At 50.1% G+C, this 26,699-nt stretch overlaps 12 protein-coding genes across 12 annotated transcripts; 6 read left to right on the top strand and 6 right to left on the bottom strand.

Annotated features, from left to right (window-relative positions):
• Positions 1–230: 230 nt before the first annotated feature.
• Positions 231–2,404, top strand: N7515_001848 (uncharacterized protein; the record flags this gene model as incomplete). The annotated part of the gene is made up of 5 exons (XM_056662592.1): positions 231–282; positions 527–997; positions 1,062–1,372; positions 1,432–1,556; positions 1,609–2,404. The coding sequence occupies 5 exons, from the start codon at positions 231–233 to the stop codon at positions 2,402–2,404; spliced, it is 1,755 nt and encodes a 584-aa protein (XP_056524705.1).
• A 345-nt stretch (positions 2,405–2,749) lies between these two features.
• N7515_001847 (holocytochrome c synthase CYC3) lies at positions 2,750–3,857 on the top strand (the record flags this gene model as incomplete). Its single annotated transcript, XM_056662591.1, has 3 exons — positions 2,750–2,827; positions 2,882–3,543; positions 3,602–3,857. 3 exons carry the CDS (start codon positions 2,750–2,752, stop codon positions 3,855–3,857), a joined length of 996 nt encoding a protein of 331 aa, XP_056524704.1.
• A 317-nt stretch (positions 3,858–4,174) lies between these two features.
• Positions 4,175–6,347, bottom strand: N7515_001846 (ABC1 kinase family protein; the record flags this gene model as incomplete). The annotated part of the gene is made up of 3 exons (XM_056662590.1): positions 4,175–4,352; positions 4,424–5,766; positions 5,835–6,347. The coding sequence occupies 3 exons, from the start codon at positions 6,345–6,347 to the stop codon at positions 4,175–4,177; spliced, it is 2,034 nt and encodes a 677-aa protein (XP_056524703.1).
• A 637-nt stretch (positions 6,348–6,984) lies between these two features.
• On the top strand, positions 6,985–8,303 carry N7515_001845 (uncharacterized protein; the record flags this gene model as incomplete). Its single annotated transcript, XM_056662589.1, has 2 exons — positions 6,985–7,320; positions 7,371–8,303. 2 exons carry the CDS (start codon positions 6,985–6,987, stop codon positions 8,301–8,303), a joined length of 1,269 nt encoding a protein of 422 aa, XP_056524702.1.
• Positions 8,304–8,670: 367 nt separating this feature from the next.
• Positions 8,671–11,027, bottom strand: N7515_001844 (uncharacterized protein; the record flags this gene model as incomplete). The annotated part of the gene is made up of 6 exons (XM_056662588.1): positions 8,671–8,760; positions 8,813–9,999; positions 10,059–10,193; positions 10,248–10,367; positions 10,421–10,555; positions 10,610–11,027. 6 exons carry the CDS (start codon positions 11,025–11,027, stop codon positions 8,671–8,673), a joined length of 2,085 nt encoding a protein of 694 aa, XP_056524701.1.
• A 2,043-nt stretch (positions 11,028–13,070) lies between these two features.
• On the top strand, positions 13,071–13,494 carry N7515_001843 (dolichol-phosphate mannosyltransferase subunit 3; the record flags this gene model as incomplete). The annotated part of the gene is made up of 3 exons (XM_056662587.1): positions 13,071–13,118; positions 13,177–13,245; positions 13,333–13,494. 3 exons carry the CDS (start codon positions 13,071–13,073, stop codon positions 13,492–13,494), a joined length of 279 nt encoding a protein of 92 aa, XP_056524700.1.
• Positions 13,495–14,078: 584 nt separating this feature from the next.
• On the bottom strand, positions 14,079–14,878 carry N7515_001842 (xanthine phosphoribosyltransferase; the record flags this gene model as incomplete). Its single annotated transcript, XM_056662586.1, has 4 exons — positions 14,079–14,127; positions 14,190–14,302; positions 14,374–14,686; positions 14,754–14,878. The coding sequence occupies 4 exons, from the start codon at positions 14,876–14,878 to the stop codon at positions 14,079–14,081; spliced, it is 600 nt and encodes a 199-aa protein (XP_056524699.1).
• A 476-nt stretch (positions 14,879–15,354) lies between these two features.
• On the bottom strand, positions 15,355–16,761 carry N7515_001841 (thermophilic desulfurizing enzyme family protein; the record flags this gene model as incomplete). The annotated part of the gene is made up of 3 exons (XM_056662585.1): positions 15,355–15,868; positions 15,943–16,416; positions 16,469–16,761. The coding sequence occupies 3 exons, from the start codon at positions 16,759–16,761 to the stop codon at positions 15,355–15,357; spliced, it is 1,281 nt and encodes a 426-aa protein (XP_056524698.1).
• A 1,155-nt stretch (positions 16,762–17,916) lies between these two features.
• On the bottom strand, positions 17,917–18,765 carry N7515_001840 (ESCRT-II subunit protein SNF8; the record flags this gene model as incomplete). Its single annotated transcript, XM_056662584.1, has 3 exons — positions 17,917–18,229; positions 18,292–18,412; positions 18,495–18,765. The coding sequence occupies 3 exons, from the start codon at positions 18,763–18,765 to the stop codon at positions 17,917–17,919; spliced, it is 705 nt and encodes a 234-aa protein (XP_056524697.1).
• A 322-nt stretch (positions 18,766–19,087) lies between these two features.
• On the top strand, positions 19,088–20,652 carry N7515_001839 (60S ribosomal protein uL30; the record flags this gene model as incomplete). The annotated part of the gene is made up of 3 exons (XM_056662583.1): positions 19,088–19,101; positions 19,711–19,822; positions 20,026–20,652. 3 exons carry the CDS (start codon positions 19,088–19,090, stop codon positions 20,650–20,652), a joined length of 753 nt encoding a protein of 250 aa, XP_056524696.1.
• A 796-nt stretch (positions 20,653–21,448) lies between these two features.
• On the bottom strand, positions 21,449–22,684 carry N7515_001838 (TDA10 family protein; the record flags this gene model as incomplete). Its single annotated transcript, XM_056662582.1, has 5 exons — positions 21,449–21,606; positions 21,677–21,792; positions 21,845–21,868; positions 21,935–22,437; positions 22,535–22,684. The coding sequence occupies 5 exons, from the start codon at positions 22,682–22,684 to the stop codon at positions 21,449–21,451; spliced, it is 951 nt and encodes a 316-aa protein (XP_056524695.1).
• Positions 22,685–23,346: 662 nt separating this feature from the next.
• On the top strand, positions 23,347–26,226 carry mfp (putative peroxisomal multifunctional beta-oxidation protein (MFP); the record flags this gene model as incomplete). The annotated part of the gene is made up of 4 exons (XM_056662581.1): positions 23,347–23,502; positions 23,554–23,781; positions 23,848–24,046; positions 24,104–26,226. 4 exons carry the CDS (start codon positions 23,347–23,349, stop codon positions 26,224–26,226), a joined length of 2,706 nt encoding a protein of 901 aa, XP_056524694.1.
• Between the last annotated feature and the right edge of the window lie 473 nt (positions 26,227–26,699).

Raw genomic sequence — 26,699 nt, 5'->3', positions numbered from 1 at the left:
AATGACCTCAATACGTTACACCGTTGACCACCGGATCATCCCAGACGATTAATCCCGCTGAATTGGGCTTGTGCTCGCCCCGCATTGACAACGTAACTACGCTCCTTTTCTCTTCTAAATCCGCCTTTGCCCACTGCATAGTCTCTATTCACTTCTTTATTGGTTTGTCCGTGTCTGTTTTGCCTCTCTTCCTTTGTATTCCGAACTTGCCTTGGCCTTCGGGCCCCACGATGGATCATCTGCAGCCCTTCACCTTTGGGGGTTCGCCTCGGACCCATTCAGGTCAGTCCTTTCCTATTGATATACCTGGTCTATGTTGCAGGCTACTGCAGGAGAACTTGTCCCTGGACCCTGAACTCGTTGGGTCCTTTGATCTGATTCCTATCATTCCGGTCTGATATTGCTCTTCTGGGCAGAGGGTAAAATCTTCCGTTCTTGTGTTTCCTAGTCTGTGGTCTTCTTCACTAGTCACCATGTCAGAGTTGCACGCCGTTTGTCAAGAGCTTGCACTGAAGTACTCGGCTAGAACCCAAGGCTAAACCCGCACCGCTGGATCGGCCTTCCTTCACATTCATCGATCACGATGATGACTTGACCTCCAAGCGGATTAAAGATGTCAATGCTCGCAAGGCCATTCGGTCCCATGTCATGCGTGATGTACGCCGACGCGAGAGACTCGCGGGGTTGAAACGAACGTCCCGACAAAATCGCGGGCAATCTGATGCGTCCAAAAATATCGTCAATGAATCAGACGAGCAGAGAGTGGTGATCAGGGCTTCATCGCAGTCCTCTAATTCGTCTTCCGTGCTAGATGCAGACTCCAGAGACGGGTTTGCCTTGATGTACCGACGAGGGCGCCCTACCAGATGGTGTGCTGGTTATCCTTTGCCACTCCATTCAAATCCTAATCCCCCTACATCATGGTTTCTCGACCCGTTCTTTACGTTGCCGGGTACTAGTGAGCTTCCTTCAATGGTCGCGCACTTAGTGTACTACTGTAAGGTCCTATCCTAATGTTCTTTGGTTGTCCAGGCATGCTCCATGCTGACTGCAGGACCAAGGGAAAACCATTTTCGTACCGATGACATTCCCGAATACAAGCACAGACTCGAGTCAAGAGATGGAATTGATGGCTCGATCATCATTTTCGGATCCGGGCAGTTTCTTCGGGTTGATGAGTATGTGCGCAGCACATCGGGCCGTTCTCGCAAGCCAGCGATCGGGCGTCTGGGACTCGACGCTCGCCAACGATCCTGACTATTGTATGATGAGAGCAAAAGCCTTCCAAGAAATGACTGCGAAAGTACGGGATCCGAGCCGCAGGCTCAGCAACGAGGCATTTGATACTATAATCAACCTCCTCACTGGCTCTGTATGGAATCCATTCCTGAAGAATGGCCTTCAAGGATTTGTTTCTCTAACATGCTACAGTTGATTATCGGAGAGTTCAGTGAAGTCCATACTCATCTAACAGGACTTAAGCATATGGTTGACCAGCGCGGCGGGATAACAGATGACAGTATTCGATCTTCCTCAATGTTATCGGCCATAGTCACGTATGTGCTTTTGAGTCTATCTACTTGCAGAGTCCCGCTCACTGTGTTCTAGCACCGATATCAAAGCCGCCTCGGGCCTAATGACCAAGCCCGTCTTTCCCTTGACCTGGGACGCACAGCCCATCCCACCGGAAATTCAAAGACGAATTAGACCGGTAGCTTCGTCTGCTCTCAACAAGATCGGCTCGGGGTTTTTCGCTATCACTCTCCTCAGTCCCTCTTTATTGAAGATCATAAGTGTACTTCGGGACATGGTTTTCTTCAACATCACTTGTCAGACGAATCCTACGGCAATCAAACCAAATGACCACGATTTCTTCCGCGTCCTCAACTGCGAGGCGGAGCATCAGCTGCTCAGCTACATTTATACAGAGGGTTCCCCAAACCCAGAACTTCATCTTCATCCAATTGAAGCGGTCACAAGAGTGGCTTCTATCTGCTTTCTCAATCACTTTTTGATTGTATCGCCTTCATCATCTGGCTTAGGCAGGGCTCTTACGAAGCACCTCAGGACATTCGCGGGTGATTGCGAATTGTCTCTTCTGGTGGGGTTGCCGCAGCAAGACCTTGGGCTCTATGCTTGGGCATTGTTCGTTGGAGCCCAGGGTGCCCTTGGCCAGCCTGAGAGACCGTGGTTCGTGGAGCGGCTGGCCCGTGTCGCAATGATCTGTGGATGGCAATCATGGGGGCAAGTGTCGAACCTGATGTTCAAATTTTTCTTCGTGGACTCAGACAGCTTGAATTGGCGTGGTATCTGGGACGAAGCAATGACAGGGTTTGTGCTATCCGAGTCGGAGGAACTGGAATTCTCATCTTTACTGGAAACGAGTGCACACTCCCTTACTTAGTCTCAATTAAGCACTTATACTTTTGCGGGGTGGGAAGAGTGGTCCGAAAGACAGCCAGCAGTGATAGCCAGCAGTGATAAACAATTGATTGCTCTAAACCATACAAAAAAGGCCCTCCGATCAAGGATGGACATATTGTAGAAGATAGTAGTAGAAAATGAAGTACTAACTAGTTACTGTCAGAAGAAGCAGAAGGTTTACTTCTCACCGCTTCAAAGCCAGCCTATCACGTGGCAGCATTATGTCATCCAAGAAAAAGATCTCCGATCTTTTATCGCGCGAAGTAAGACTTCGCCTTCGATCATTCCCAAAAGGTCTTCGTTGCTTGCTTCATACTTCATCAGAATGGGTTGGTTCTGGGCAGATACTCCGTCAACCCCCGCAGCGTCTATCCCACATGCGTCCTCGATTGGTTCTCCTCCGGTTCGTCTTGCGCCTACCATGTTTCTGATCATTTAGACTAACTCTTATCTAAAGCCGGGATGCCCGATGCATGAATCGGGCCCAAAGCCCTCACCCTCGCCAGCGACTGTTGCTGAACTTCCTAGCAGTTGTCCCATGAAATCCAAAGATTCTCCGTTCTACTCAGCTCCGAAATCAACACCGGCGCAAAACCCGCAGCCATCCGTCGATACCGCGGCGCAGTCTTCAGCACTGTCAAAGCTGAATCCCCTGAACTACATGTTCGCATCTATCTCTCAAGAACGTGCTGCGAATCAAACCGTCGATCTCCCCGTGGAGCGCGAGGGCTCTTCCATTCCGAGAGGCGACGGCCAAGGCAACTGGGAGTATCCCTCTCCGCAGCAGATGTACAATGCCATGTTACGCAAAGGACATACAGACACACCCCAAGATGCAGTGGAATCTATGGTCGCAGTGCACAACTTCTTGAACGAAGGTGCATGGGAGGAGATCGTAGGATGGGAGCGCGTGTTCGCCAAGGGCCTCAAGTCTGGATGGGAACATTGCCGACGCGGCGAGGAGAACCTGAGTATGGATTTGACCTATGCCGATGAGAATGGCAAATTTGATATGACCTCCGAGCCTCGTCTACTTCGGTTCCAGGGTCGGCCGCAAGAGTGGTCGCCCAAGGCCCAGATGTACCAAGCGCTGAGCTGGGCGTACCCCAGCAAGTTCCAGTAAGGACGGCTTCTTGTGGTATCCAGGATGGTTAAAATGCTGACTTTATATTGCTAGGACGAATCCTCCGTTCGACCGCCACGACTGGTATGTCATCCGCCAGACACCTTCGGGCCCCAAGGAAATTCGATATGTCATCGATTACTACTCGGGTGATCCAGATCCCCATGGCCTACCCGTTTTTCACCTTGACATCCGCCCTGCGTTAGATACACCGACCGCCGCTGTCGAGCGCTTAATGAGGTGGGGAGGTGATGTTTGGTGGAGGGCTAGTGGTGCAAGTGTTCGTGAACAGGCTTCGCAGGGTAATTGACAGCTGCAAGAACCAGACTGTACTATTCTCCACTCTACTTTGTAATATATTTTGTGAAGGCATCGCGCTGGCGTTCTGTGCTTATCTTCAATTACGCCTGAATCCTAGTTCTTTCGCATTGGTCTGCGAAAGTAAACATTGCATGATTATGACATGGACGTCTTTCTGCTAATATCTCTATCGTCTGTTTATAATTCGCCAATATATCCAAATGCCAATTCGACTCTGTCCTTGGATCGTTCATCGGCATGTCGTTCTTAGATTGTTCATAACAACAAAGGTTGGCTGCGTATACTACATAGACAAGACGAATGCTCTCATATATTAGGTGACAGTTGGTCGTACTTGACGCAATGCTCAACGCTTTCGATGCTGGCCTGCAGCATCCCACGAGCTTCTAGCCCGACCCAAACCCAGAGCATTGAGTAGTCGCCCGAGCGCACGGATTCTAGGACCGAACTACCAGATCCCAGCTGTCGTAGAATAGGGAGCGCACTAGAGAGATTCGAGCTTAGATCCGAACCGGCCAAACGACCAAAGGTCCAAAAGAGGGGGAAAGAACTTACCTCTTGAACAAATCTAGGTCGGGGTTCAGACTGCGTCCTATTCCTTCAAGGAGAAGACATGAAATAACGACATTGACGAAATCTCCTTCAAACCGGACGTGATGCCCGCGGACCATAGTCAATACCTCACTGAGAATATCTCCGATCTTGACACTTCCGAGAGCAAAGGTACGAGACTTGATGTTAAGAACCAGACGCTGCATTTTCAGCGCAAAGACCTCTGGGTCAATGACCTCTTCTGGTGTCCGACATCGCTCAACCATGAGTTGACCTGCCCGGTATCCATCAAATTCAGCAATAGCTCGGAAGAGGTCGAGGAAGTTCCGTCGGTTCTTATCATTCAGCTGAGTGACAAGGCCAGTGTCAATAAAAATCAGCTGCGGTCGATACCCCTCGCCGTTAAGTTCAGAAAGAGCAGCGTTCCAACCCTCGGGATTACCAAGATGCGGGCGTAGTCGCTTGAGAACTGCCTCGGTCACATCGACCTCGGCCCGTGTAGGGGCATCGAATGCACGCGAACGCTTGCGGAGGGAGAGATCCAGCTCGCTCCGCTGGTAGAAGCGAACCATGATGTTCCCCGGATGAAGATCGGCATGGACAAAATTGTCAATGAGCAGCATATGCAAGAATGCATCGAGGCCCTCATTAGCAATATCGTGCTGATATACGCCACCTCCGATATCCAAGAAGGTGGCTAACGGGATGCCCTGTGCAAACTCCTCAACCAACACCTCCCGGGTAGTATATTCTAAGTATGGGTATGGGAACCACGCAGTAGTGCGAGCATGAAATTTCTTGCGGAACATGACCAGATTAGTAGCTTCAATCCGGAGGTCTAGCTGTAACTTCATCATTTCTCCGAATTGCTGGACTTCATCGGGAAAAGAGAGCCAGTGCATCGTGGGGATGGCGTTGATCATGTGGGCGAAGAAAGACATGATTCGCAAGTCTCTATGTATCATTTGTTCAACCCTAGGGTGCTGCACCTTGATCGCGACATACGATGATGGTACTCGATGCGGGGAACTCTTGACCAGGACGTCGACATTCTTACGAACCTTCTCGCCAAGAGTGGATGGTCCAATTCCCATTTCTTCTTCACTGGATGCGGCAAGGCTTGGCTTCAGTTTCGCCTTGTAGACCTGAGCGATTGCTCCGACGCCCAACGGCTCCTCGTCGAACTCTTCGAATATGTCTTCGAATGGCAACCCGTTGAATGCTTTGCGGATGATGCGCTTTGTTTGATGGAGTGAATGAGCGGGGGCATTCGAGTGGAGTGATGACATTATGTTGCACATTTCCGGTGGGAAGATATCTGTGCGTGACGCAGCCCATTGTCCAAGCTATCCAGGAAGTCAGCTTGTCGGCTCAGTTTCGAGACATCTTCTGCGCCTCAAGAGTATGACCTTACCTTGATGAACGCAGGGCCAGCACGCTCCATTGCCTTTACCAAGAACCGATACCACCATAAAGTGCCAGATCGCGTGCCATCCTGTCCCCGCTTGTGACCAAGCCAGATGGCGGGCACCGTGACGACGACCGGAACAAATATGATGGCAAGGTGAACAAAGCGAAACCCTGTAGCAATGGGGTCATAGACATAGCTATAAAAGTACACCCATATCGTCTGGCAGAGCTTCGAGAGGCCGTGCGCATCAGGCGAAACTGTCTTCCTGACCTCTTCTCGTGAAGCTTCTAGCATCTGCATTTCCGCAGTCTTTTCCTGATCCTCACTCTCTTCTGCCAGTTTCAGGAAGGCTGCTGGCGCCAAAGCAGCCATTAGCACTCCGCCTATGATGGGGGCCCTTCGTGGGGAGCCTTTCAGCTGTTGCCGAGGCCATGGCGGGCGACTGAATTGTTGTCGGGCAAGACGCGGCAATCCGCGTTTAAGACAGAAACGGCCGAAGAGACCGACCGCCCTCATGTTCTCATGCAAACTTATGAATTTAGCATGGAACAAAGATGTTGGTATTGAAGAAGAAATGGACAAGAGCCTCGGAGTAAATCATACAAGTTCCAGGTCCCGATAAACACGTGCTGCGACGTCATATCCGAGCGGGAAGACAATTGCAACAAACAAGACAAACGAGACAAACTACGATTCTATGTACATGCTTTAGGTGCCCTGAGAATAACTAACTACTGTCTAACAAAGCATCAACTCGATTAAATATGAAGATGAATCAACTCATTTCACATTGCCCAATGGCCCGGGGCTAAGGGCTTTGTTTCGATGACTCAGCAGTCTTCCGAAGTCGTCGGCCGCTGCATTCCACCATCGCATTCCTCGCCCTGTGTCCGCTTGCCGTCAACCATTTCCTGATCCGGGGCCCATGGTCAACACTAAGACTGTGTTAAGCAGGAACAAGGTTTATGCCGGCCGATCTTGCTTTATAGCGGCCTTTTTAATGGCCTTCTAAGACAAATAGATCCCGAAAACAGGCCGTCAAGCTTGCTATAAGCTACCGGAAAGATGGTCATGTTCAGCGTTAAATTGGGCCATAATGCCCCAAATTTTACAATGGATTGCTTCTTTATTTGATCTCTGCTATAACTGCAAGATGGCGCGAGAGTTATTGCTTAGGGGTCGCACCAGGACTCTTCGCGATATCGAGTCCAATACAACCAGAAAGTCTTCCAAATGGCGCGACTGGACTTGTGTTCTTCTATGGAGTATCGTTGGCTATACATGCATCATTCTGCCGGTGGTAGCGTACTCCAAGCCGGGCCTTATACCTTTTTATATCACTTTATTACTGTTTCACAAGGAGTCCTCCCCATTCTTCGCTTTCTCACATGCAAAAGCCCATTACTCCAAACCACAAGGGTTCGAGATAGTTGCTCTGGTTCCCTTCCACCACCATGAGCGTACAGCTATCTTGGATTGCTATCTACAAGTATGTGCAACCTCATAGTTTCTTGAGAGTCAAGACTAATATCAGTCCAGAAAAACTTGATCCATAATCGTGGATTCCTTGATCGGGTCGTCTTTGTGCCGCAGACCGAGGACGCCATCAGCATGGAATGGCTGTACTCGATCGTCAACCAAACTTCTGCCTATGATATCTCTTCACCTGGTAATGAACCAGAATGGAAGGCTTTAAAGAAGAATGTGATGTATATTCGAATCGATGGTGATACTCTGTTCCTCGAGGACAACACCATTCCAACCATTGTCAAGACGAAACTGCAAAATCCAGAATCTTTGATTGTATCGGCGAATGTGATCAATGAGGCAGCTCTCACATCCCTTCACAGCCACCCCGGTACTGCACTTCCATATCTGCCCGAATTGTACCACGTGGAGCAACCGCCCAGATCAGAGTCACAGCTGAAGCCCGGCTGGCGCGCTTCGAATCTTCCACGCTGGCAGGGCCCATCGAATTTCAAAGTCAACAAGGGGTTTGAACCACCATACAAAGGACATCGCTGGCTACTCTCCCCGAATGCGAAATCTGGGCAAGATCCTATCGCAGCATCCATATATACCGATACCGGTCCCACATTACAGGACTGGACTGTTGGTGCGCAGCAACATTACTCGTTCCTGCACCATCTGGAAAATAATGACTTGGCTCGGTACAAGTTCCCAATATGGGTCAACCCCACTGAGTCTATCAGTGAAAACTTTGGGTGCTTCTGGGGCAAAGATGCGGCAGCTGTGCACCATTTCAGCAACGAGACAGGAAGGAGATCTTCTTCAAGCCGACATGAATCAAGCGATCCAAGTCCACATGTCATCATCGATGGCAAGGGCCTTGTGTCGCATTACTCGGCAGAGCAAGGTGCAGCCGGTCTAGACACCACAGATCTCATAAGTCGTTACCGAGCATATGCGCAAGAGAGGGTGTGTTCCTGTGAACTTAACAACCTTGGATGATGCCGGTTACTGGCGGAGGAAAGAGCACAATGACTTACATAAATATACCCACAGCCTTCTCCAAATTCTTCATGTCACAGCATGCTCAGGTGCCCTCACCATAATATGCTTGTTTCTTTCGCTTACTACTTCGGGCACTCTGGATATCCAATATCAAGCTGTAATGTATGATAATGACATATTCAATCGTTCTACTTGCGGGGACTAGAAAGTGAGAAATGTTCATCTGTTTTATGCACCATTGACTGATCTTTATGGGCTTCTTTCAAGCCCGGTTCTAAACATGTTGGTTCGTTCCGTTGGAGTCATAAGCGCACATTCACCCCTCGTATTCATTCACCAGATGCATTGCGTTGGAGCGATCAATCTAAGCACCTGCAATAGCTTTCAACTGTGAGGCCTGGATCTTCATCAGGTCTTCTAACATATCCCTGTATCCCACAGGAAGTACACCGGACTATTCTAGATTAGCAAATGAGTCGCAGTTCGAAGTCGGGAAGGAAACTCACCTCGTTCGTCAGCAGACCTTGCACAAGCACAATAACGTTGTCGCGGTCTTTGGTCTCCTGGGCCTTTTCTGTCTCCTCGGCTTGACCCGGATCAGAAGTGGCCCCGCTGAGTGTTGACTTAAGTAACTCGAGGACCTCTGTCTTATGCAAGCACTCCATGACGGCGGCGCAACCCAGTTTGTTGGTGGCCATCAGAGCCAGAGCAAACCAACCTTCACTGCGAACGACAGGCCATTGAGTCTGTGTGATCATTGCGCCAACTGGCAGCGCCACACCCTCATGCAGAGTGAAGAGCCGGTCAAGCAAGGTAACTGCTTCTCCTTGTCCATCACGAGCCTTGGGGCTAACAGTCCGACAGATTGAAGCAACAGTTCGACCGATTTCAGTTTTGATTGGAGCAACGTCCGTTTTCTCGAATAGCGATAGAAGTAGGGAGAGATAGGTTCGCTGGTGAGCTGGGGAATCTGGGTCTTGTGAGAGAGGAGCGAGAAGACGAGAAATGTTATCCATCGAGGAGATGATCACTTGACGTGCGATACTCGTGGCTGAGAATTGAACCTGCGGAACCGACTCATATGCCCATAACCGAGAGATAGCGGGAATGATACCAGCTTCTCCAAGGACGACTCTGTTGTCGCCGGCAATGGCAAGGTTCTTCAGGAATCCAAGTGAGGAGTGCAGAACCGCACCACGGGCATCGCTCTGAAGAACTGAAATTAATTCTTCGTGAATTTTCAAATCCCCTACCAACACCTGGCAGACTTCGTCGGACCGGGCAAGATTGCCAAGCACGACACAGGCGCAGATTTGAAGCTGGTCCTCGGTTGCAACCACCCAGGACTTTAGCCTCTGTGCAAGAGGAGAATCAAGGGGGTATTGCTGAGCGAACGATGGTGAGGCAGAGACCTCTGCTAAAGCATGGTTAATCTTGAGGCGCAGCTGAGCAAGAACCTTGACATCTTCGCTGGAAGACTGGTCCACCTCTACTGAGACTGAGCGGGCCAGGACATCTAGAACGCCTTCCACCATCCCATTTGAGATGCAGATTTTTTGGAACTTCTCCTTTTCGAGATATGCAGCAAGGGAGACTGCCAATGACGAGAAATGCGCAAAGTCTATACCCTTTTCAACGGCAAGTTCCATCAACAGTAGAATAGTCCCATCGGGAGATTGATCAATGCCTTCCGCTGTGATTTGATTTATGTCTTAGATTCCTGGAAATAGCAAATTCGGAATGAAGACATACCTTGTTCCGATGCTAGTTCGATCAGATCGTATGCAAAATTGAGTAGAGCTTCATTGTCCCCAATCTTGCCATCTTTGACCAGCTTCAATAGAATGTAAGCCGTCCGATTGGTGGCTATCTGAGCATGTGCCGGCTCTAGATATCACATCAGCAAGTCATATATCACCGGTTAGTTTAATTCGAGCATACCGTAGTCCATGCAAATATTGTAGATGACCGGAATGGCAACAAACGCCAGATCGGGATCAAGGAAGTACCGAATAATAGCAAGGGTATAGTTTCCATTCACAACAATCTCCCTGTTCTCATCTTCATCAAAGTTAGATTGAAGAGATGCTTGAATTTGACTCGTTGCAGCATACCTGTATCGGCACAGGAGTTCCCAATAACCCGCAGAGAGTGAAGCACCAAGCTGGTATCGACTTCATGCTTCAAAGAAATCACTTCCAAGAAGAATTTCAAAATACCAGACTGGCCAATTGGGGCACGCCATGAAGCTGAGTTATGATCAGTTAGTCATATCAATCAGTTTGGTCATGGAAGTGACTCACGATCTCTGCTGCCATTCGCAATGATTTCAGTAGCCTGTACCAAGTATTCGGAGTTACAAGCCCAGAGCTTTTGCAGAGTAAGGTTCACGCTTTGTAGGGTTTCGGCATCCCTGCGCCCACGTCTTATGTTTGCATCCGCCTCTTCAAGAGATGCATGGAGTTCCTTGAGATCGAAGCTGTTTCCAGCCTCGTCGACCTGACGGGCCTTCTCAATGATGTCTCGCAATTCCAGGAACATGTCTCGTTGCTCTTCAGAGTCAACGGTCTCCGTGCGGGGTGGTAAGGAGGAAGAAGTACCCGGTAGATCAGAGAGAATTTTCTCGACGGGGACTAATTCCAAGTCACCTTTTGGAAATGAAGAGCGGCCAGCATCTTCATGGGTGGCCGGTTGAGCGGTAGATATACCAGGAGAAGACATCTTGCCAAATCGAGGTCGGTTAGTTGCCTCCTGAGGGTGGAGTAATCTGCGCGAGTTCGCGTAGACCCGGCGATATGTCTTTATGAATGCCTAGCCGAAAGGGGAAAGCTCTCTTAATTTGGCGGGGAGCAGCCTAGATGGCAGCCTGTCAACGCCGTCGCAACGATTGGGACACTAGTAAAGAGCGTATGCTCGGATGACAAAGTGCAGAGCGCTGTGGATCAGGCAATATGAGCCCAAGCTGCGAGGTTTGATCTTAGTGGAAGACAAGTGGCTTCCGGAGAGACGCCAGTAAGTTTAGACTCGTTAGTTAAGGACGGAGAAGTGTGTTGCCTGAGGTGGCTTCAGGCACCAACCCCTTTCAGGTTAGGCCCAGTAGACCATGTGGGTTAAGTTGTGGCCGTCTACCTCGACGTGTACATGTATCAAGCTAATCTGGCGCATGTATTCGGGTATAAACGGTGTATGGGCGACTACCTTCTCGAATCTTGCATCATCATAATATAACCACAAAGTCCTGTCTGCCATCTCACGCACTGAATTGACCTCTTGAGGGACTTTACAGGTAGTCACGTGCTCTGCCCGGACCACACCTAGTCCACACCTCCATCATTGTTAGTTACTACACAGGACATACTCTGCGAGCCACGCTGTAGATTTGATTATAATATGTTCGAGGTATATTGATCTAGTACATGTAGATAGATTATTGATAAAAAGTCTAAAGAAGTGGGTGACTAGATCAACGGTTGAAATCTGATATCTCGAAATGGAAAAAAAGAAATGGAGCTGCGCGGAATCGAACCACGATATTCAAGGAATGACTGCATGACAATTCCCCTATTGGGGAAAATACCATAAGCTTGATGGACTAACCATTATCCTACAGCTCCTAACCAAGTAGCCTATCGCTCCTTATTTAGAGCAATGGACCTCATATTCGTCCACTTATTCTACTTCCCCCAAACTTGCTCTCGGAAATAACGGAATGGGAAAGACTGAACACATTTGAAAAGTGCGCAGGAGACTTTCAGAGTCCCCATACTCCGTACTCTGGTAGACTTTGGTTCCTGCTAGCAATGTGTACAACGTTAAGTCCATGTATTGCTCAGGTTTGCTATGTAGAGATAGTTTTCTTGAATAAAATATTTCTTTAGGGTCTAGGGCACGTCTAGAAACGTGACCTCAGCTGGGCTTAACTCTCCAGACTTGTTACTCCGTTACGGTAGCTTCTGCTGCTCATTGCTCATGCAATCATCCTTCGTGATGTCGCATGTAGGTGATGAAACCTCCAAGGCTAGAAGTTCGTTTACAGTTGTGATCGAGTGAAGGAAGCTTTTTACCTTTGGAATGCTGTTGATAAGCAACATGGCCGCCCAGTATTCGACGTATCTCATCTGGCATGAAGTAGTATACAAATTTACAGCACATGACACTATGGGAAAGCCCAGGCACCATGGAGCAGTACGGCAAGGTGGTGCTGTATATACGGACAAGACTCAACTTTCAAGAATGGTGAGTGTCAAGATCTAGGTAGGGTCTGAGCCATGAAACCTTTTAGTATATTAAAGTAAGCTCGTCAGCCGTTGGTGCAGATTAAGATCCCCTGAGTTGCGACTCTTAAGTGAAGAAAGATCAAATATGTATGCAAGTACCGGTCGGGTACTGGTACTGATTGTATATGATCACGTGCTCAAACCGAGTGCTCTTCTCTAAGAAATTCCCGACTTAGATTCTCTCAAGTTCAAACAGTACGGAGTAGATGGAATTGAATGAGAGGATACCACAGAATGATACAAATATAATGTTTTGTAGTTAAATGTGCTCTCCGAGACTGTATACTGTACACAAGTGTACAACGCAGGAGACGCAGGTGTCAGTAACCCAAATTCGGACGCCAAGACGCGCACCCCCAAGCTGGTCTCCGCCGCATACAGCACGACACTACCCCCCGAGTCCCTCATTTTTGCTATACGCCCAATATTCACAATTCAACTTTCGCCTCTCCTTCGTGAAATAATCATCCTGTCTACCAGTTTCATCATGACGCGCGCTGTCCAGGCACTCTCCGTCCTGCTCCTTGTCTCCTCGGTATGCTACGAAGTCCCTCCTAGGAACACAATGCAGGATTTCGCTGACAATCAACCAGCTCTACCTTTCTCTATTCCTTGGCCTCGTTCCCCTGAATGAGAAAGTTCAGAACGAAGTCATTCCAGTCGTACGTTACCCACTCCGTCAACCATTCGAACTCGCAATGTTGGTCTTTGATCGTGTCGTTAGCTAACCTTTGACGCGACAACACCAGCTACCCTTCTACGCCCTTATTGTCTTTGGTTGCTACCTTCTCGCTCGACTTGGCGTCGCGATCTTCACATTCAACGACGTCCCCGAAGCACACGCCGAGCTACAGAAAGAGATCGAGCTCGCCAAGGTGGAGCTGCGCCAGGGTAAGGTCGATGTCGATTAAACGTGAGATCGCTGTGTGAATTAGTTTGATAGCCTTGCACCCGGCTCTATGTCTCAGCAAGGCAGAGTTTAGAATCAAGCCCGAAGCTGAGACTTTGGATTCGGGGTTTGGCGCGACGGCTTCGTCTACGCAAGCTCGGAAGAGCTGCTTCTGATCAATATAATACACCATGCTTCAGTGACTTTTGTTTTCCGCTATCAATGGCTACAATCTCGATACCCATACCCATCTTCAACGTGATTTCTATAAGACAAGATGGAAAACACCCAGACCCAGGTTTCTGTCACAGCAAGGCGCCCATTATGTATTGGAACGTTTATATCCCAAAGGAAATATATATAATGTGCAATTGCAGGTTATATTCAAAAAATTCTTTTGGGGACAGCCTGTCGGTCTGCCAATCAGTCAAAACAAAGGGACTTTTCTATGGAAATTCATCAAGGATATCGTAAAAAAAATACATGCTCAGATTTATGCACCTGGTCTGAGCATGAACAGTAAGGTCGAGGAGCAAAGTAGTCTCCAGCATAGACCGCCAGAGCGCCGTGTAAAATGGAATGCTTATGACAATGCAAATCGTCAGCCTAGATAAGGGGGTTCTCCTTGGCCAGAGCATCGTGCTCGTCGATGTCCCTAAGAAAGAAAAGTCAGTCAGATATAGTGGGCAAGGTAAAGAAAGATTGGATATGACGTACTTGGCCTCCCAAGGGTAGCAGATCCAGACATCCTCGGTGGTGACCGAGGCGTGGTAGCGGCCGCCCTCCATCATATCGACGGGCAGGACACCCTTCTTAGCCTTGTCCTTGTTCTATTCCCATTGTCAGTCCACGTCATTCCAGCCTGAGATATTGATCTCCAGCGAAGGGAGGGAAGACTTACGTGCAAAACAAAGACGAAGAAGTTGGTCTTCTCGCCCTCGCGACCAAGCTGCTTCTGAGCGAGCTCAACATCCTTCTCGAGCTCGCGGACTGCATACTCCAGGGTTGTGCGGGTATCATCGACCTCATCGACGATAAGAATGTTCTTGCCGATCAAGTTGGCCATCTCCAAAGAGCTCAGGTCCAGCCATTGCGTGCGGGTGACCTTGGTACCGGGGACCTCCTCGGCGTCTCCGCGGCCCAAGTCCTCGTAGAGAGAAAGACCGATGGCCTGGATGGGAATGTTGGGGTCACCGGGCTGCTTGAGGAAGGAACTGTAGGCGATATAGGGTCAGGATTTTGGGTTGAAATCAGGACGTATGTCGACCGGTTTGGACGTACCGAAGGATGCGGGCAGGGACATAACCACCACCGCCGATGGCGATCATAAGGTTAGGGTGGAATTCCTTGAGGATCTGGTTCGCCGAGGACTGGCAGAGCTTGTGAACCTGCCGAGAATCTTTCATTAGTCTTCAGAGTTCGAGGGAAAAGAATTGCGGACTGCGATAAGACAATCGGCCCTTTTGCGGGGTTGAAGGAATCAAAATCCTTCCACATGTGTCTGTGTACATGTACATATTGATGTGATTTTGACAGAAAAGGGAAATTAGGGAATATTGTGTCTGGAAGGTCACTGACGTGGGATCCTTACCTGATTGTACGTGACATAGACCTTTTGCGGCATATTGGCGGTTTAAGATGATCGGTTGAGAGAGGAAAGATGACTGGAATAGGAGATAAAAGTGACGATCCGAATGAAATATGTAGATATAAATATCTTGAAGTGTCAAAAGGTAAGGTTGAATGGGAAGTTAAGCGGAAGTGGAGGAAAAAAAAATTCCCGAAGGTTTTCGGGCCGTGTGTGGGGGCTGATAGCAGTCATCATACATCCCGAGGTCTGGTTATAACTTCATTTCATTGTCTTAGATAGGACCATCGATATCTAAGTATACCAGCTGGGCTCGGGAATCTCCCCCAACAGTACATATCGGCCCAATTCCCGATTCTTGTACGCCACCGGATCATGAAGAGTATGCACTCGAATATCTCTCCAGAATCGATCCAACCCCACCTTCGATGCCGTGGCCCGTGATCCAGTTACCTCAAATATACCAGAGGTGACTCGGAGTCCAACATCCGTGGCAACGACCTTAACGCTTGCCACCCATTCAGCAACGTCTCCACGCTCTTGGGCCGTGAGGTTAGACTTCTGGGTCTGATACTGCGTATAGAGCCCCGAGAGTTGGTCGCCTGCTCGATCAGCGAGAGCCTCTGTGGCACGCAGATGCGCAAAGAAATTGCCATAGCGTTCAAGGATGTAGAACTCATCGGTGGCAGACTCCTTGTTCTCACCGCCGAATGGCCAAGGCCGTGTTGCGGTCGTGGTGTACTTGGAGGCAAATTCCAAAGCACCGAGGGCAATACCTAGATAGAAGTTGCTGAAGACTAGCTGGATGCTGTGGGAGAGAGTAAGCATTGAGTCATCTCATTACCGCGAGGGAGCCATGGCAGTCAAGGCACATCCACTTACGTTGGCAGCAGCAACGTAGGGAAGACAATCTTCAGGGTATCGTCGCGAGGCTTCTTGGTAGCTACATCCCATCCTAGGGCATCTGACCACGGAGCCCGGACATTCTCTATCTTCACACCTCCAGATTCAGTAAGGCGCAACCCGATGTTGTGCCAATTGTGAGCAAACTGGATGCCGGGTTGTCGAGTCTCGACCAACGCGAAGATATGATCTTGAGTGCCATCCACTACGCCCTCAAGAACGGTGAGATCGGATACGACGCCTCCGGTGTTGAAGAATTTGCTGCCATTAAACACGAGATGCTCCCCGTCCAGAGTAATCTTCAAGTCGCTATCGCGGGGATTCACAGCGCCACCGACAAAGTAGTTGTTTGAGATGATCAACTGATGTGTTCGATCGGCTTGTTCGGGGGTGCCAACCACATTTGCAATGGTAGACCAGAGAAGGTGGTAGCCAAGCAGCATACCAATGGACCTACTTCTTGTTAGTCGCTGTACCCGCAACAAGAGATGCTTGGGGGTCTTACCCATCTGCTTTCGCAACCTCTCGTATCGCCTTATATCCAACACTCCAGGGCTGTCCGCCACCACCATACTTCTGAGGTCCTAGAAGCTTTGTCAAGCCTGAATGCTTGAGCAGGGCCACTTCGGCCCGCGGCGACTTGTTCTCCTGGTCTCTTTGGGCCGCATCTTTAGCTAGCACCTCGGAAACTTCACGAGCTCTAATGAGCCATGTCTCTGCGGAGTCTGGAAGCTTGGACCATTTGGCTTGGTATTCAGCGTAGACCGCTGGGTCTGTCGCTGGCACGCTGGCTGACATCGTGGCAGGGCAAGGTACTTGGGTAAATCGGTGCGAGTTTATCAGAACAGATGGAATTCAGACAGATAAACCGTTACGTCTTATATAGTACTTCAAGATGAATTGTTAGATACATAAGTTGCGCAATTAGCCTTTATTATTGCTCCAATCTTCGGAGGTATTACATGCTCCTCACTCAAGATCACGCAATGCGACTCATTTACACAGTATACTCACCTGGGCATTAATGAGAGCTTGGCGGTTTGATTTCGTCAACATCACCGAATATGTCGTTATTAATGTCGAAACGTCGAAACACCAGTATCGGCAGTCACGCTCCTACACACCATGTCGGTGGCTTGCGTTATCGTACGATGCTAGCGCATTCGACCAGTGAAACTGTGATCTTCAACAAAGCATGTCTCTCGAATGTATAATGCCAATGTCTACTCTTAAGATGCCGTCAAGGCTGCGGTTTCCTTCCCATGCTCCAGGGCTTCCGAAAAAGATGGACTGAACTGAATTTTGAGGTCATCCAAAGCTTCACCCGGGCCCGCATATTATACTCTCTCTATCTGTGCGTCGTATCCAAAATGCAGTCCTTTTGTGGTCAATATACATGGTAAACTCGCCAGGAAAGCCACTGCGTCTATCTCTTCTTCTTGAAAAGCCGCGAAGCATTGCTGAGAGGCATTTCCGCCAGAAACCCCAGAAACATCAGATGGGAAACAATATACCACCCTATGAATACACCAGGAAAACAGAACACACCCCAGGCTTTCTTCACTGTTCCTGAGATGACCACCCTATCATCGGCCAGTGCAAAGTAGCTCGCGCTTGCTCACCAGCAGTCGAATATGCGTGTCTCAGCTTTCTCGGTGTGTAAATGAGTTTCGCACCCTGTACTATACTTCTGGATCTCATGGCGAAGTCCGGAGAATGGCATCCAACAATTTGTAACTCAAGATTGTCTGGCCAAAGCTTGAAAGAGGGGTGAGCATAGCTCCTTAGCGCGGTGACCGTACTATCCAAAGCTTGCTCAATCCTTGGACACGTGAGACTCGAGATCTCGACATTCACTCCCTTCTGTTTCGGATTCTCCTAAGAAGTTGTGCTTCGGGAATGACTGCACAGGCAAATGACCGTGTAAGTTTGTAACGAAGAGAGACTTCCCTCTCAGCCACTATGCCCCAGAAGATTTTGTGGAGACCAGTACTCTTTCTCGGGTCCCTGAGCATCGAGCCAGACTAGCCCATCGGCAAGCAGGTCGTCGATAACAGTCTGTGCTCGCGCTTTTTCCCAATTGAGGTTCAACCGCAGCATCGAGACACTCACATAACCCAAGACTTGAATAGCCTCCAGGACCGTTGCTTGGTCGGTGTTGAGTTCCTTAGGGATGGACCGAATGAACTGCTTGCTACCAACGTTGATGATAGAGAACCCGGAGCCAAGAGGCTCGAGTGATCGAACTGCGCGCAATATATCGTCACTGTCAAGCCCATAACCCCGTCAGTCACTTTTCTGAGTGTGATTGGAAGGTGGATCTCATACTCTGAAACTTCAAGTCCACTGCCGATCGCCTTGCCCTTCCCAACTCGTTTCCGACACTCCTCAACGCCTATTAGTCCACCATTCTCACTTCTAGTCTCTCTGCATAACTCCACAACTCTGACTGCAACCTCAAAGTAGAAGTCATTCATATCCCCCCCCTAGGATTTGGGTCCAGAAGCTGCCCCCCTCGCCCAGTCCACGACGCCCATTCTTGCCCTTGATGTTGCTTGCGGCGAGGGGATCGACCCCTATGGCATTGCACATGCGCGCAAATTCCGCCCGAAAAGTTGGGTTGGACTTGATTGTAGAGCTATGTTCGAGCGCGAATGTATGAAGCAACGACTGGAACACCGACAGCTGGGTTTGTAAGGAGGCAGTATGAGTAGAGCGGAGATTGGCGCCATGAGTGGCATAAGACTGCGTTGCCTGTGTTCGATTTGCAAAGGCGCCAAGGCCAACACCACGACGGGACATAGTGTATGCTGTATAGGGTGAGATAACAGATTCACCTTCAATGTTGTTTGTCTTGTCCTGCTTACCCCAGAGGTCCCGCCCGGGCGCTTGTCACATCCATGGAGTCATCTGATAAGGGGCAAGCCCTTATCAGAGAACGCGATAAGGGCTGTGGCTGAACATGGTTAGCGCATCACAATAATGGGCTAGCTACATATGGCTAGTTGGACCCACACCCACACAAGCGAAGTCTCTTCTTACACAACTTTTCCGCGAACTTTTTCTTCTTTCCTCGACATCCCTCGACAACCAGCCGACTCTCGACCTCGTCCGGACCTTCAAAATGGCCGCTACTACGTATGATTCCCAATGACTTGTTCCCCAGACTGATGCATTCTCTGCTTGAGTTTGTAAGGTTGCGGATATAGTCGTCCTTCTCGCTGGGGATGCCAGCCATCATCAACCATGATGATGGCCACGCACCAGCTCGATCTTTCCTGCCCTCTTTCAATCCATTTATCTCGGATACACTCCCTGTCTATCACAGAGCAAAATCGGATAAAGAAAAGGGTGATGGAGTCTTGAGGTTGAAAGCGCTTAGCGCCTTCTCCTCCAAAAATATTGTTGTGAACTATCGTCTCCTATCCTCATGCTGTGGTAAAAGCAGCACGTTGTCGGAACGAAGGGTGTCAACATGAATTTCCTGAACATTGTTCGGGGTTTTGTTGGATGAAGGCATCAAAGGCATATTGCGGGGATCGGGTTTGCGAACATATCGTGCTTAGAAATTTGCACGTCCAGTACCAAACTGTGATCATTCAACTCCAATGCCTTAGCCCTCACCGATTAAAGAAATTTCGTCGAGTTATTTTATGCCTTGGTTGAGAATGTGGCGCTATATGCTGCAATTCTTTCACTCGGCCAATTGTATCAGTCATGATCGCAGACTGTTCTAACATTCAACAGCTCCGTTCCCACCCAGAACCAGGTCCTCGTTCCCGAGACCCTTCTGAAGAAGCGCAAGTCTCAGGAGGCCGCCCGCGCTGAGCGCCGTGCCGAGGCTGAGAAGATCAAGAAGGTCGGTTTCCTCCCTTTCAGTATTCCCATATTTCCCCTTCCAACTACATGATGCATAACACCAATCTCGATGACTAGACCGCTACCACGGTCAATGCTGTCGTCTTGTCAACCATCTTTCGGGTCTGACATTAGTTCAAAATCTACCTGCCTTCATCTGCAAAAAGAATTTGAGAATCCTCATGCTGACTGAGATTCATATAGGCCAACAAGGAGAAGCGTGGTGTCATCTTCAAGCGTGCCGAGTCCTACGTTCAGGAGTACCGCACCGCTGAGCGCGAGAAGATCCGCCTCAACCGTGTCGCCCGCCAGGAGGGTAACTTCTACGTTGAGGATGAGCCCAAGCTGGTCTTCGTTGTCCGTATCAAGGGTATCAACAAGATTGCCCCCAAGCCCCGCAAGATCCTCCAGCTCCTGCGTCTGCTCCAGATCAACTCTGGTACCTTTATCCGTCTTACCAAGGCTACCCAGGAGATGTTGACCATTGTCAACCCCTACATTGCCTACGGTTACCCCAACCTGAAGTCCGTCCGCGAGCTTCTGTACAAGCGTGGTTACGGAAAGGTCGACAAGCAGCGCACTCCTTTGACCGACAACCAGATCATCGAGGAGCACCTCGGCAAGTTCGGCATTGTCTGCATGGAGGATCTGATCCACGAGATCTACACCGTTGGCCCCAACTTCAAGCAGGCCAACAACTTCCTGTGGCCCTTCAAGCTGTCCAACCCCACCGGTGGTTTCCGCACTCGCAAGTTCAAGCACTACATCGAGGGTGGTGACACCGGTAACCGTGAGGAGAACATCAACGCTCTCATCCGCCAGATGAACTAGATTTTCTCTCATGAAGGGTCCGGGATGGTGCGTTCCTTGAGCGCGCCGCCAAAAATGTTACAAAAATTTTACGACTTTACTGTCTTGGGTTGTTTTTTTGCACGGGCTGTTTATATCCACTAGTCAATTTTTAGCGATACCGATGGTCTGGGATTTCCGATCAATTTAATGCTTCAAACAACCCAATCTCATGGTCTTTGACCTGTTCCTCCTGTAATTCCGTAGGTTACTGTGTAGTTAGAGATCTTGTACGCAGTAATAATACCTGTATGCTCGTTCCTTACCGTTGACTGTCGGCCCGGGGAACAAATTCTGGCCGTGATTAGTCGGGATTTTGTGAAACCGAAGACCGTCCCGAGGTCCGAGTCGAGGTATGTAGCATTGACCTGCACCAGTATTACACTGATTTCACGGCTGTTTATGTTCTCAAAGAAGAGCTTCCAATGGATATTTTCGTGGAGATTGCATTGTCCAAGCCCGGGAGATTGTCCAATTGAGTTTGGGAGATCCGGTGATCCTTCGTGCCGGTTGAAGATTGTCCAGTGGCCAGCTTGTCTATGCCACGGGATATTCCAACATTCAAATCCCGGTGAAGTTCTCTAGGAGTAATTGAATATGTGTACTATGTCTAAGGCAATGAAATTCCGCATGGAGAAGCTAGGAGTAAGAACGATCTATTGGTAAATCCGCAGGCGCTGTGATATATATAGGTTAGGTACAATGATCTATCTGAATGCCGATGGTGCTTTCTTCACGTAACAGTTCCATTTTGGCGCATACGGTGGATAGAATCAAGTCAGATGGTGATGACCTTTTGGACTCTCCGATCACGGTTTACAACAAGACGAAGCTGTCGACCTTGCCAATCCGAGGCCGATTCCGATGAATTATTGGGAGCAGGCTTGAAAGCGCCCTCGCGGAGGGTTTCCGTAAAAAGCTCATAAGATGGGTAATCTGGATCAATCAACCGGGTCAGTATATTCTTTCAAAACCAAGTATGGCAAAAGGTTGGGAGTGAATGTACAGCCGTCCACGAAGTGGTTGACCTGTTCCTCGGTCATTCCGGTGCCTTTGGCAGCACGAAGAGTGCGTTCCTGTTCCTGACGCCATTCATAGACAAAACGAGGATTTTCCGCATCGCTGTATTGAGTCAGCCCACTGAAAGTAAATGACCACACAGGAGTGTACAAACATATGAATCAAAGCATCAAGCTTGCTGCAAACAGAAAACATGTTAGCAAAGCTTCTAGTTGCGCAAGTTCCAATAAGGCAGGAAACCCACTCGGTTAAGACATCATATCGCTTCAACGCATCATTCACGGCCTTGACATCTTCAAATTGGACATGGCCTAGCCGTCCATTATACTCGCCAGATTCCTTCTGGTGCACGGCAGCCTCCCACTTTGCGCGCAGGCTGTGGTCGTCCCATGCGCGGAATCCGACACACCATCCCTCGAAGATCACAACCTTAACCTTTTCCTGACCCTCTTCATTGATAACCTTCCATTGTTCTCTCGGTACACGGTCACCCTGGCCTTCGAATGCTGACTTATCGTATTGCGGTATGGCGGTTGGACGCTCGGCGGCGAGTGAAGTAAACACTTCCTCACCCAAATCGAGGTCATGGGTCGAAGGCTGGCCACGATGCTGCAAAAGCGGGTTTGCAGGATGCGCTTGCGCTAGCTTAACCTGATCGGCATGAGTAAGATAGATATCGTCGAGCGAGAGTGTCACGACGGAGAGCGAGTATGGTTCTGAACGCAAGGTATCATTGAGAGCGGACACCTGAGGGAGGTCAGTACTTTTTGGCTTCTGTCCCGAGGGGATTGAGGTCAATCCCGAGGCATCATGGGTGGAATCATCCAGCTCCGGGTTGACCTACCAGGACAGTCTTGCCGGCACCCTGCACACCATTGAGGCCGATAAAGAACGGCGGGGTAGGATTGCCGCGGTGCCGCTCGGTATGAACACGCAGGCGATCAAGAAGGAAGGGGATGCAGTGCTGCGACTTGTCGTCCACGATCCCAGGCATATCTGCAATTGTGACTATCCAATGCTTCGATTCTACGAGCCTTTGTCACTATCGGCTATGGTGAGCGGGAATATTTTACCCCGATCGGCCGAGTAAATCTGGGGGGGCTCCCCCCGCGGGGTATATACAGCCGCTAATTTTGGCATACGTATGGGCTTCTCAGCATATCTTATTTATGTAGTTGAAAATGAAGGTATTGTAATCAAGAAATAACTAAGGATTACTCTACATCGCACTGTCAATGATAATCTAAGTGCACATGGCAATGACGTCTCCCATCACATGTCTGAGTCAGCATGGTACTCGGTCCATGCAGATACGCAGTATTTCGGACTAATTCCCCCATAGCTAGGTACTCCCGACGTACTAGTTACTTATGTCTTGTGTAGACATGGTACACTTGTTCGTGTCTTACAATTTAATTGGGAAAATTACTTAAATCATGCGAATCAGCGAGGTAGATCGGCATGTGATTTGAACCCGTGCCCCCCGGTAACGATACCAGACTTACACCGTTACGAAACCAACCCCCAAACGTGCCGAGGTTCCTCAGCTTGCCGAGTTGCTTTAAACTCCCCTCTTTCTCCAGCTTTCTCCTTCTTTGTTACTTGGTTTTGGTTTCATATTATCCTTCAAACCTTCGGACACATATTACATACATAATGTCCGATTTGCGATTCGATAACCAGACGGTGGTCGTCACCGGTGCCGGTGGTGGTCTGGGAAAGGCATATGCTCTCTTCTTCGCCTCAAGGGGTGCAAATGTCGTCGTGAACGATCTCGGTGGCTCTCACAAGGGTGAGGGCAAGTCTGGAAAGGTGTGTTTGAGACCTCCCAAAGGAATATACAACCACTGACAATACTCTAAGGCCGCAGATGATGTCGTCGCGGAGATCCGCGCCGCTGGCGGCAAGGCCGTCGCCAACTACGACAGTGTCGAGAATGGCGAAGCCATCATCGATACCGCTATCAAGGCCTTCGGCCGCATTGATGTTTTGCTCAACAACGCCGGTATTCTGCGCGATATCAGCTTTAAGAACATGAAGGATTCCGACTGGGATCTGATCAACACAGTCCACACCTACGGTGCCTACAAGGTGAGCACACTCGGACGTCTGGTCAAGACTCAGTGCGATAGAAATTAACCATGGCTTTGTATATAGTGCGCACGAGCTGCGTGGCCTCACTTCCGGAAACAAAAGTACGGCCGTGTCATCAACACTGCCTCGGCTGCTGGTCTCTTCGGCAGCTTCGGTCAGGCCAATTACTCGGCTGCTAAGCTCGGCCAGGTCGGTTTCACCGAGACCTTGGCTAAGGAGGGTGCTAAGTACAACATTATTGCCAACGTTATTGCTCCTATTGGTACGTCATCCGTCGAAACATAAGCGCTCGATCTTGCAAGTCTAACCCCAAAAACAGCTGCTAGCCGCATGACCGCGACTGTCATGCCTCCCGATGTTTTGGAGAACCTCAAGCCCGACTGGGTTGTCCCCTTGGTCGCTGCTCTTGTGCACTCATCTAACACCACCGAGTCCGGCGGTATCTTTGAGGTTGGCGGTGGCCATGTCGCCAAGCTCCGCTGGGAGCGAGCCAAGGGTGCCCTCCTGAAGACCGATGCCTCTCTGACCCCCGGTGCCATCGCCCGCAAGTGGAACGAGGTCAACGACTTCTCTCAGCCCGAATACCCCACTGGTCCTGCTGATTTCATGGGCCTCTTGGAGGATGGCCTGAAGAAGCCTAGCGCCGAGTCTGGTGAAGAGCCTGACTTCAAGGGCCGTGTCGCTCTGGTCACCGGAGGTGGTGCCGGTCTCGGTCGCGCATACTGCTTGCAGTTCGCCAAACTTGGTGCCTCCGTGGTAGTCAACGATTTGATGGACCCCGAACCTGTGGTTCAGGAGATCATCAAGATGGGTGGCAAGGCCGTTGGCAACAAGGCCAGCTGCGAGGATGGCGATGCCGTCGTCAAGAGCGCTATCGATGCCTTTGGCCGCATTGATATCCTGGTCAACAACGCCGGTATTCTGCGCGACAAGGCTTTCACAAACATGGACGACAACCTGTGGAACTCAGTTATGAACGTCCACCTGCGTGGTACCTACAAGGTGACTAAGGCTGCCTGGCCTTACTTCCTCAAGCAGAAGTATGGTCGCATCGTCAACACTACCAGCACCAGCGGTATCTACGGCAACTTTGGCCAGGCCAACTACGCTGCTGCTAAGCTTGGAATTCTGGGTCTCTCCCGCACTCTCGCTATGGAGGGTGCTAAGTACAACATCAAGGTCAACACCATTGCTCCTAATGCCGGTACCAACATGACCCGCACTGTCATGCCGGAGGAGATGATCCAGGCCTTCAAGCCCGACTACGTTGCTCCCCTGGTCGTTCTGCTCTGCTCTGATAACACCCCCGAGCCCTCCACCAAGGGCCTGTTCGAGTGTGGCAGCGGCTGGTTTGGTCGCACCCGCTGGCAGCGCTCCGGCGGCCACGGCTTCCCCGTCGACGTCCAGCTGACTCCCGAAGAGGTTGTCCGCAACTGGGAGAAGATCGTCAACTTCGAGGATGGTCGCGCTGATCACCCCGAGGATGGCCAGGCCGGCACCGAGAAGATCATGGCTAACATGTCCAACCGCGTGCATGGCGCCGCCTCCGCCGAGAACGATATCCTGAAGAACATCGAGAAGGCAAAGGCTCTCTCGAGCGAGGGCACTCCCTTCGACTACGAGGACCGCGATGTGATTTTGTACAACCTTAGCGTGGGCGCCAAGCGCACTGACTTGCCTTTGGTCTACGAGAACAGCGACCAGTTCCAGGCTCTTCCCTCATACGGTGTTATTCCCTGGTTCAACACCTCTACCCCCTGGAACATGGATGACCTGGTCAAGAACTTCTCTCCTATGATGCTGCTCCATGGCGAGCAGTACATGGAGGTCCGCAAGTACCCCATTCCCACTGCCGCCAAGACCCTGACCTACCCCAAGCTCATCGACGTTATTGACAAGGGCAACGCGGCCATCGTCGTGGCCGGTTACACCACCAAGGATGCTAAGACTGGCGAAGATCTGTTCTACAACGAGTCCAGCGTCTTCATCCGCGGCAGCGGTGGCTTCGGAGGCTCTCCCAAGCCCACTGTCCAGCGCGCCAAGGCTGCAACTGCTGCATACAAGGCGCCGCAGCGTCAGCCCGATGCCGTGGTTGAGGAGAAGACCTCCGAGGACCAGGCTGCGTTGTACCGCCTGAACGGCGACCGCAACCCGCTCCACATCGACCCCGAGTTCAGCAAGGTCGGCGGCTTCAAGACTCCCATCCTTCACGGTCTGTGCTCGCTCGGTGTGTCCGCCAAGGCTGTCTTCTCCAAGTACGGTCCATACAAGAACCTCAAGGTTCGCTTCGCCGGTGTCGTCCTGCCTGGCCAGACCCTCAAGACTGAGATGTGGAAGGAGGGCAACACTGTGCTGTTCCAGGCCACCGTCGTTGAGACTGGCAAGCCCGCCATTACCGGCGCTGGTGCTGAACTCCTCGAGGGCGCCAAGGCCAAGCTGTAAAGTATGAAATGTTTGGTTGAAGCGATATTCCCGGAAAGCAAAGGCGGAACATTCGGACCAGATTGTTGCCTTTTCTGTATATACTACTTCTGTTTTTGTTTTGTAGTTTTCCTATGAGATCAATAAGATCTACTGAATTTGGTTCATTTGCATATATCTAGAGTCTACGCTGTACACAATATTGACTCACTACATCCGGCGGCTGTTTGTCAGTCTCTGGGGGGTCATCAATGCCGATCACGCCCACTCGCTTGCAGCACATCTCAAAGCCATGTTCGTCAGCTCTCGGAACCTCCCAGAATAAAGCATGACACTCCAGATCCATCCTACCCAAGTCACTCAAGTCAGACTGCGTAGTACCGGGACGAGACCGAACCGGGGAACGTGTACATCCTTGTTCCTGGGTTTATCTGCTGAGAACCTGTATATTACAGTATTGTCGGTACTTGCGACTGCAAAAAGGAGCCTTTCGC

This window comes from Penicillium bovifimosum (assembly GCF_028826915.1).
Source record: "Penicillium bovifimosum strain IBT 22155 chromosome Unknown utg000002l_segment0_segment0, whole genome shotgun sequence".
Lineage (NCBI taxonomy): Eukaryota > Fungi > Ascomycota > Eurotiomycetes > Eurotiales > Aspergillaceae > Penicillium > Penicillium bovifimosum.
Note: the sequence above shows the minus strand (reverse complement) of the source record. Positions and strands in the feature narration are given on the sequence as shown.